Source organism: Symphodus melops (genome assembly GCF_947650265.1).
Source record: "Symphodus melops genome assembly, chromosome: 8".
In the NCBI taxonomy this organism is placed as follows: Eukaryota; Metazoa; Chordata; class Actinopteri; order Labriformes; family Labridae; genus Symphodus; species Symphodus melops.
The window spans coordinates 17,031,374-17,041,109 of NC_136698.1; the positions used below are offsets into that span (position 1 = coordinate 17,031,374).

Here is a 9,736-nt window from a genome sequence, read left to right on the forward strand (position 1 = left end):
ACTCTAATGTGTGTGTGTTGTTGTTTTTTTTCATTTCCAGTCGCTCCCACAGTCGAGGACAGGCAACCAATAACACGACAGGAAACTGAGCAGCCCTCAGTGCCTGTACACACAGGTAACCTGAAGAACTGCACCTTTCCCTAATCATACGTGCATTTATCACTCACCTCACATTGTTGATTTTAAAAGGTGCTTTTAAACTGTTGCTCTATCGGCCTGTTGAGGCCAGAAATAACCAGCGTCAATCGATATCAGACTCTCTCACTCACTTAGTTTTCCTGATTAAGCACATTTTAGTCAGCCGTATCTTTTTATCGGCTCTCTGAATATCACAGCTTCGATTGTTGTAGGGATCGATATATCGATCCAAGCTCCTGTGTCAGCTGAATGTAATTGAAAAAGTTGAGACGTCAAGCAGGTCATGTGTTATATGTATGTAGCCTTTAATTACGCTGCATGTGTTTTCTTCTGTAGTGTAGGTTATGGGAGTTCACAAGGGCGGGAAGAAGAAAGAGTGAGAGACAAAGAGATGAAAGGGTGCATGGGGGGATGTGGAGCCTGAAATCAAAGAAAGGAGGGGGGGGGCGAAAAAAGAGAGTCAAAGAGGGATGATCATGGGGACGAGATGAAAGTGCAAAAAAGCAGGGCCGACAGAGAGAAAGGACAAGAAGAACAGATACCTAGGTGGAGTATGTGGCGAAACATTCCCAAGCCACCTCATCATGTCTACAACCGGTGTGATAAATAGGGGGATAGGTTTCACACTGCGGGCTTGATTGTTGCTCTGCCATGAGCTTGGATCAGCTACGACTTTCAGAGAGGCAGCCAGAGAATTCCTGTAGGGAAGTTTGGCTGCATGTGAAGGGAGGATGTGGTTGTGTCACATTTGGCAACAAAAATAGAAAGGGGCACTGTTACTCCGAAGCTGCAGGAGCATGCATACTGTACATATATGCTGTATGCGTTTGCACTGATAAGTAACATTAAGGTGTGTGTGTGTGTGTGTGTGTGTGTGTGTGTGTGTGTGTGTGTGTGTGTGTGTGTGTGTGTGTGTGTGTGTGTGTGTGTGTGTGTGTGTGTGTGTGTGTGTGTGTGTGTGTGTGTGTGTGTGTGTGTGTGTGTGTGTGTGTGTGTGTGTGATGTGGCACAGCCTGCACTGACATGTTTTCTCAGTAGCTGCTGCTCACAAAGCTGCTCTCAGTCAAAGGTCTCCTTAGTACAAAAGCTAACACTTCACACAAACAGCAGGAAGGCTGCACACACCACACACACACACACACACACACACACACACACATTTTACATCATGCATACACAGGAAAGCATACCTACCCAAACTCATGCATACACGCAAACACACACTAACTTACAACACAGTAACCCTGGACTGATTAGATTGAATAAGTACTATGAAAACACAGTCATTGTAAACCATTAGATTGCTGACAACATGCCCGCTAAGTGCACTCAGAATGTAATAGGTGAAGGCGGGCTGTGCCAAGGAAGTGACAGTTTCCACTGGAACAGTGGAGGAAGCTCTGGAATTAGCTTCCCTGTGCAGACTTGTCTTATGAGTGAACTCTATGAGTGAACTTCAACTTTCCAATTTGTGGAATGTGTGTGTGTGTGTGTGTGTGTGTGTGTGTGTGTGTGTGTGTGTGTGTGTGTGTGTGTGTGTGTGTGTGTGTGTGTGTGTGTGTGTGTGTGTGTGTGTGTGTGTGTGTGTGTGTGTGTGTGTGTGTGTGTGTGTGTGTGTGTGTGTGTGTGTGTGTGTGTGTGTGTGTGCGCGTGGGGATTAAGCCTTAACATAAAGCCCAACTAGTTACACTTTAAAGAAGCAAAATCAGTTTGCGCTGTTTTCTTCATTCTAGCCATTCATAATAAAGTAAATATTTAAAAAGAGCTGTGTGCTTATCAGACAAAGAGTGACTTTGAAGTAGTATGCAGCAGTATGTGAGATCACAACATTAAGCAGAGAGGGACCCCTACTGTCTGTGTTAGGGAACAGCTACAAAACACATATTTATTTATTTTTACTGATAAAATGAAACAACCAATTCTTAAATACATTCACAGTCAATCTAAATCAAATCTTAACACCTGCTTTTTTTAAAATATGTATGTATATATATATGTATATATATATATATATATATATAAAAAATTCAAATTGAATAACAAAAGGCATATATATTTAGTCCACATGGGACACCAAAAATGGAAAGAAATAACAGTTTGACACAGCGGCTGCAGCAGTAAATGTTCTTCTCATTCTTTTACCCCACCCTGATATCTCCAGGTGAGGAGGAGCAGGGTTCCATGGCAGAGGTGTCCTACTACTCCTATGAATACGACCCGGACTCTGAGCCTTTCCTTGCTGATGCAGATGGAGGGGACCAGTTTGACCTTCCTGAGGGTGGAGGGGATGTAGAGCAGAAGGTGCTCCTCCTGCCAGCAAATACCCAGCTACCCACACTGGACACAAAGAACATCCCTGAGCGATGGTACAAGCTTCTCCGCCTTTATTTGTTGTGTCATTGTTGTTAAGGGTTTGTGAATGTCGGGAAGATTTTCTCTTGTGTTTTAATAGCTTAGAGTAAGTGGATGTGAATTTGCATTTAAGGATATTGTTCTGTGTGGAATGATCATGAAAGCTTCTCATTAATAGATTTATATTTAACAGTTAGGGGAAGAATGTGCAACATTGAACTCATAGATAAAGCAGAAATCAAGTTTTATGTTAATGTCTCTTCGAGTCATGACTGCTTTCAACGAGTGAGAAGCATGAATCCCGCCAGCTGTACTATTATTGGACCATGCGTCTTTAGCTCTTGGTCAATCTGTGTCACTTTATGTGCAATATAAAGCTATGAGTTAACCAAAGAGGGCTAACATATACAGCACACAGGCCGTTGCAGCTAAAGTAAGGAAGAATTTTGTCCACCGTTTGAGCTTCATTGTGCTTCATCGTCATGCCTTCTATTTCGCTTCTTCGTGTGAGCACGAGTGGAGGGGTGCCACAGGAAGAGAGCAGAGGCTTCAGAACAGCTTGACTCGGTTTAATGCTGGTGCTCAAGGGCGACATCTACTGGATCAAAAAGTCCCACGTTCTTCCGTTAAAATAAAAAAGCATTAACAGCGTTTCAGTTAATCCTGCATTACAAAAAAAAAACGTGTCCTGATTTCTTGTCATCCACAGAAACAACGAAGACTGAGGCCATACCCACATCCAAATTGTACATTATTTGTGAATATGCTAGTGAATGGAAAGAAAGAAGAGTCTTGGGACATGCCCTGCCAGAAAGAAAAGAGACGGTGGAGTCTGGAGAAAAGAGTGTGTGAGAGTGTGTTGGATCATTTTGTATGGAGTCTGTGTGGATGCATTTCTAAGTATGTGTGCGTGGTTGGATGTTACTATGTACGGTTGCTGTCCTCCAGATTTCTCTTCGTCCAAACTCCAGGTCACCATTGGGCACCATAGCATCTTTGTTATTCACTGTACTGCCTTTATAATCACTAGAAGTAATAATCAAGTATTTATGTTTGTAATTACACCTGACTGTAAGCAAAATATTTTGTTATTTTCTATCTGTGGTATTTATTTGTAGTTAGAGGTCATATTATTTTCTGTTGTTTTTTATTGCTTTTTTTTTTTTTTTTTTTTGCCCGTTCATACAGTCTACTCTTTACTCTCTTTCTTTGAGTTCAAACAACAGATATATACTGTCAAAGGCATTTTTTTTTCTTTCATAGCAAGCTTTAACCCAGTCGTTGGATTGTTGATGAAATTCCTGTGCTGGTATCCTGCTGTAAAAGACATATGCTAACCATATGCTTTACAGAAACATAAGCTCAAGTGTTTTTCATTTTTTTAGATTTATTTGAGCGTTTTGCCTTTAATGGACAGCACACCAGAGACTGGCAGGAAACGTGAGGAAAGAAGAGGACTGAAACGCGACTGAGGCCACAAAACTAACAGAAGCTCAGTGTATGTGGGCCTCGGGTTCACAAGGATGCATCACTTCCAGTGTTACTGGAAGAATTCAACCGAAACACCCACAAACATCTACTCTCAAGTCACCTTTCACCTTACCTACCTTGAGATTTGATTGTACAGTTCATAAGCTATTTTTGTTTGTGTTCAATTTTAATTTTTAAAGCAATAAACTGAAAAATCAAGAATTACATTTTGAATTAATGTAAATGGACCAAATTTGATTCATGTAGTCTCTATTCATTTAAGATACTGTGCTTTCTAAGACAAGAATAAAATTTGTATACAATCGGAGGTTCTGGCTTTGTTGCCTTCACACTCTTGCTTGATGCTGTGGTCAATTTGCAGACGACAAGGTTGTTTCTGCACTATTCCCCACTCTGTTTTTCTTCTGTTTTTGCTAATGCTGTCACACCTTTAAAATATGCAGGTACAGTATTTAGACGTCTTTGGTGTTGATTTTTAGAACAGGAAGCTCATTGCAAATGCTGCAGAGTACAAGGAACTCAATAGCAGAGGAGCAGCAGTGCAGTTTTCTTCTTTGAAAGGCTAGTTAAGTCTGGAGTTAATTTCCTGTCAGCAGTGAGCTGTGTTACAGCCCTGCTGTTTCAGAGGGCTCTCTGCTTTGATAGCTGACTCTGAACTCTGGCATGCTTCTGCTTTAGAGACAAACATCGTGTGCATGTGGATCTAAATGTATGAACTCTGTGTACTGTACATCTGTAGGCTTTCCATGTTGAATATGTGTTACCAGAAGCAACAGCAGGGAGAGAGTTGGAGCTTGTTAAAGTTTAATGTTTGTTTTTGTCACTTATCGACCTTCTCAGTTACTGTGGCCTCTGGCTACTCAGGCCTTTAAATGAGTCCTTTAAATGAGAGTAGAGGAGATCAAAGACAGCCAAACAGCATCGGAATACTTTGTTTGACCTTCATTTAAAGATGAGAAACTAAAACATCAAGAAAATAGGATAAGATATACGTAACGTCTTTAGGAAATTTGGCCTGGACAAGAAAACTGGCATCTTTGATTCTAATTCGGCTTTCAACTTCTTCACGTACACTTCTCTGCATCCAAACTTGCAGGAAAATGTGTGATATTGAAGTTAAAAGTACAGATACAGCAGGATTTACCTCTCCAGCTTCAATGGAAAAAAAACCCATTGCTCCTTTTGTTGACATTGGACCAGCAGTGCAGGGGACCTACAGTCGTCTCTGTGGCAACCACATGCATGGCTGAAGAGTGATACTGTGTCTCCCGTCTCCACACTGTGATGAGTAGAAAGAGAAAGGAGGGAAAGGGGGATCCTGGTTTGCAGGGGGAGCTAGCATTACATGAGAGTGAATCGGAGTGATGACATTGTTCCTATGTATCAGCTGAGTGCACCTTTACATCCAACTCTGTGCAGGTAGAGCTATTCATCAGACAGAGCCCCCCCCCCCAACATGAGAAGCTGCTGGACAAAGAGACAAACGGGCAGATAATTAAAACCCTGTCTTGTGCAGAGCCTGCTCTGCTGCTGACACTTCAATGTGTATTATAGGGCTCAGGTTTCCTGATTGTTTCAGAGGAAATTAGGGATTGATTCTGGATCATCCAAGGGTCTGGGTTTCGCTGTCGTCCAGGACAGGTATGATGTTGTAGCCAGGAGGAATAATACGGTGAAATCTGAAGGAAAAAACAAAAACAAGATTGACATGGATTAAGGAGGTTTAGGCGCTTCTGTAATGAAGTGTGCTGCGTGACTGGTGGAAAGGAGGAATCAGCCGTGGAAAGATGCAAAAACAAAGCGTTAAAAATCGTTTTCATTAAGAGAAGGTCTTCAGTATGATTGTCTTTGGCCAGCTTCCTGTTGTCATCAAATACTGTATGGATATTTCTGTAGTAATGGCTCAGTTGAGACGTTCCTGAGTGTTCTGGCCCTTCTACAAAGAGTCAATGGAGAAAAAATACCCAGTTATTGCAGGACGGGTAAAAGGTAGGTCCAAGGATTGAAATCGTTATTCCATGTGTTCAAAACATTCTGCCCATTAAGGCATCAATATGAATTATTTTAATCCAGGTGGCCACACTTGGTTGTTTTTATTATTTCAAAGAGGCATATGTTGACTTGTGCAAAGTAAATGTCTTCTTAGTGTGTAGACCTGGCAGGACTCCCTATTTTCTGTGAAATATTCTCCTTCCTTCTCTGCTCGTCCACATGTGCCTGAACATATGTGCATGCTGATTTCATGTGCTAACTATATGCTGCTTGTTTTATTATACTAGAAGATAGATAGATAGATAGATAGATAGATAGATAGATAGATAGAAACAAACTGTTATATTCATTGTTTTCAATAATTTTAGGATTGTTTTAGTAGGGCTTCTTTTATGGGAGGTTGTTTATCGATCTAGGGAATCTTTTATGTAGATATATCAGAAATTTGACAAATACAATCACAATATATTTTAACACAAGCCATAATTATCCGTGAATCTTTAAGTCTCCTGGTAATCTTAGACATTGTGTTCTCTACAATCATTACAATTTAAAGTGAGTGTGTTGGCCATCTCTGTCTGTTCTAGGACCAGGGCCTGGGCGATATGGACTTCCTCCCACCATTGGATTTATTGGCCATGACTTCACTAAGCCTACCAGCCCTGCCTATTCTTTTCATGGAAAGATGAGTGACAATAGTAAGTCATTCATCTCAATAGTTCATGAATATCACAGCACGTCAATGATCGAACTATTACCGTTAAGTGGTGGTCATCCTTAGTGGTGTACTGTCACATTAAATCCAGTAGGGGGAGACAACACTTCATAATTCTAAAAACGAGTTTCACATTATCATGGTCATAGAGCAACCTTATTCGAGTCGTTGCAGCTGGACAAAAGATACATCAATCATGTTTTACTTTCCTTGCAGTGTATTGTGTTGACTCAAGTCCGGGGCCTCAGTACCATGTTGATGCAAAATTGACTCGTTTTGGAAGGGATGGCACACCTGCATACTCAATGTTGGGCAGAGTGAAAGCTCAAAGTAAGTTTCTATTAAATAGAATAACTCTTATCCTTAATGCACAAGTAGTGTGTGCTGTTCATGTTCTTCAACTGTTTTTTTGTTTTATAGAGGATTTACTCCAGACCCCTGGCCCAGGTGCATACAGTCCTGAGAAAGCCCCACCATGCAACCTCCAACGCAGACCACCATCCTACACCATGAGCGTCCGCACTCACTACCGAAGCATCGACGCAGTACCAGCTCCTAACAAGTACTCTCTCCCTCCACTCATGGGCCCTCAAGTCCCAAACAAGCCAGCCAGCGCAAGCTACACCATGTCAAGTAGTTACAGTACAGGGGGCCCATCAGTGGATTTAGCCAAGACACCAGGGCCTTGCAGATACAACAGCACAGACCCCAGTGTTTACCTAACCCGGCAGCCAGCATTTTCCATGCTAGGGCGTCACAACTTACCCAGAGATGCAACCAAGAAACCAGGTCCTGGAACTTACAGTCCAGAAAAAGTGATTGTTCACAAAGCCAGAGCACCAGCCTTCTCCCTAGGCATCAGACACTCAGAGTTTGTCACTCCGCTGGTTGCCAATATCTCAGACTGAAAAATCATCCACTCCTTCAAATTGTAGAAAAAGTTGTTCTCTACCTTGGCGGGGAGGAAATGAAGCAAACATGAGGAAGTACATTTTATTACATTCTTTCAGCAACACAGAACTGGTTGAATCAACCAATGACTTACTTTCAAAATTTATAATATCTACAAATAATATTTACAACACAAACATGTTAAAGAACAGGAAATATTCAAAACACAGAAAGCTCTCTTGAGAACAGTGAAAGCATAAGCCTGTTTGACCAATCAGAAAATAAACTGATCATAACAATATGGCATCAAAGAGGAAATTATACTTCTAAAATAGCCTCATATTGTACAGATGGAGTGGAATAAAATAATTTGCCTCACATTACCTCTAGAAAATAGAGGGAGACTTGAAAGAAAATACAGAATAGAAAATGTTGTCTACACAATATATTGGAACATATGTAGAGATGTGTGTCGCAGAGATGTAGTTTCCAAAAATCAGAGAGAGAGGGAAAAAAATACTAGCAGGTGTTTTACAGATGGCTCCTCTTTAATCCTTTGGTAGAGGTCTCCTGAAAAGCAGTATGTGTGGCTCTGGGGAGTAAAGCAAAGGAGAAGTTTCTGTCAGCACTATCTTACAGTACACTGTCCATACGCTGGACTATAATGAAGTTATACACAAGTATAAGCTTAAATTCTTTTACCATACAAAACTAAACCAAACCAGACTGCTTTGTGGAAACCAAAGCAAAAGACATTTAAATAAACTATCCATAAAGTGTGTTGTAATTAATTAATGTGCACATCTTATTTTGACAACCTCCCTCAGGGTGGACCAAGCCCCTCCCCATACTGTTTTCCACTATAACAAGAGTTCATTGCAACTGTGATCATTCTGGAATGTTCTTATGTAATGAAGCGATTCCACTCTGCTCCACAGAGATGTCTTTTAGATCTGACATAAAGCTAAAATGTTGACTTCAGTAGTCGGAGCTGTAGTTGCATAAAAGAACCAAGGGGAATCTGAGAGTGTGAAAACATTGTTATTGATCACACTAGTGCAGACACTGCTGATGAGCATTGCAATGTTTTTGTTTTGCATAGGATATGTTCAACAGATTATTACATTAATCTGAAAATACTAATTACATTGACCAGTTGCTTTTTACATGTATAATTGGGCTGTTTAAAAAAGTTTCTTGTGTAACTGCCCTTGAAGTGGATGTTAACTCACCCGGTTTGTGAATCATGTAGTGAATCCAGCCCTGGCTCTGTTGCACCCCCAGTCCCCTCCACTCGTCTTCTGTCATCAGGTGGGAGGAGGGCACCAGTTTAGACAGCTGCTTTGGAAGCACGACATGTCTATAGATGGGAAATTACACAGTTAAAAATGACTAACAAGGGCCCAGAAACACCTCTAAGTACAAAAAACAACAACTCCAGCACTGACCTAAAAACCAACCAAGACGTTCAAAGTGAAAACACTACGTTTAGACCTGTTGTTTTTATAGAGTCGTTGCTAGTTTTAAAACACAACGATAAATATAAGTCGATACACTGTAACAGTGTATTTTACCAACATTAGACCAACTATCCCACACTGACGTTGCCAGCTGACGTTGCTTTAGAAATGTGCTTAGCAACGAAGCTAACAACGTTAACGTTCTGAAATCCACAAATGTTCATACCTGTACTCAAACTCCTCGTCGTTGTACTTGTCAGAATAGAAAATCTGTTTTTTCGACATTTTTGCTCGATGATAAAGGTTAAGGCTGAAATCCAGAGAGCTTCTTAAGCGATGTAAATTGGCCTGCTTACTAACTTAAGTGCAGTATTTGCGAGAGCTACAAGCTACTGCTGCTGTCATCTGCCGCTGTTTTCAGGGAACGATTCAAACACCAACGGCTCCCCGCTCTGCGCAGATTGGTCAAGGCGGCAGCACGCGGCTGGGCGTTCCTGTCTGGAGAGATCGTCTATAAGATGTAGGATGTAGCACGCTGAAGATTTATGCGCATCTTAACCGGGCTAACATGATTTGCAACAGTAGGTGTATTTTTCTCTGTATATTTATTTCAGAAATAAAATCGAAATTGCGTTTTCACGTTTTGTTTTGCATCCTTTAGTTTAAGTACGTATTAGGTGTTCGGACAGGAGGCTGT

At 41.1% G+C, this 9,736-nt stretch overlaps 3 protein-coding genes across 4 annotated transcripts in view; 2 read left to right on the forward strand and 1 right to left on the reverse strand.

The window, feature by feature from the left end:
• cpamd8 (C3 and PZP like alpha-2-macroglobulin domain containing 8) overlaps positions 1–4,288 on the forward strand; it is a 43,682-nt gene extending 39,394 nt beyond the window's left edge. For both annotated transcript variants that reach the window (XM_079349850.1, XM_079349851.1), the window contains exons 42-44: positions 41–115; positions 2,300–2,504; positions 3,200–4,288. In XM_079349850.1, coding sequence (XP_079205976.1) covers positions 41–115; positions 2,300–2,504; position 3,200 — 281 coding nt within the window. In that variant the 3' untranslated portion in view covers positions 3,201–4,288. The remainder of the gene's footprint in view (positions 1–40; positions 116–2,299; positions 2,505–3,199) is intronic.
• Positions 4,289–5,930: 1,642 nt separating this feature from the next.
• On the forward strand, positions 5,931–7,995 carry cimap1d (CIMAP1 family member D; the record flags this gene model as incomplete). The annotated part of the gene is made up of 3 exons (XM_079351108.1): positions 5,931–5,970; positions 6,534–6,671; positions 6,905–7,995. The coding sequence occupies 3 exons, from the start codon at positions 5,931–5,933 to the stop codon at positions 7,594–7,596; spliced, it is 870 nt and encodes a 289-aa protein (XP_079207234.1). The 3' UTR covers positions 7,597–7,995.
• Positions 7,668–9,494, reverse strand: cks2 (CDC28 protein kinase regulatory subunit 2). Its single transcript, XM_079349857.1, has 3 exons — positions 9,266–9,494; positions 8,812–8,939; positions 7,668–8,171 (listed from the first exon to the last, which is right to left on the reverse strand). Exons 1-3 carry the CDS (start codon positions 9,322–9,324, stop codon positions 8,128–8,130), a joined length of 231 nt encoding a protein of 76 aa, XP_079205983.1. The 5' UTR covers positions 9,325–9,494; the 3' UTR covers positions 7,668–8,127.
• Positions 9,495–9,736: the final 242 nt, after the last annotated feature.

Bases quoted from the DNA above. Each gene is read 5' to 3' on its own strand.
- cks2 (XM_079349857.1), bottom strand. From the start codon at position 9,324: ATGTCGAAAAAACAGATTTTCTATTCTGACAAGTACAACGACGAGGAG. The intron at 8,940-9,265 runs GTATGAACATTT...TCCCATCTATAG, and splicing joins GACGAGGAGTTTGAGTACAG to ACATGTCGTGCTTCCAAAGC. The intron at 8,172-8,811 runs GTGAGTTAACAT...TTTACTCCCCAG, and splicing joins CTACATGATTCACAAACCGG to AGCCACACATACTGCTTTTC.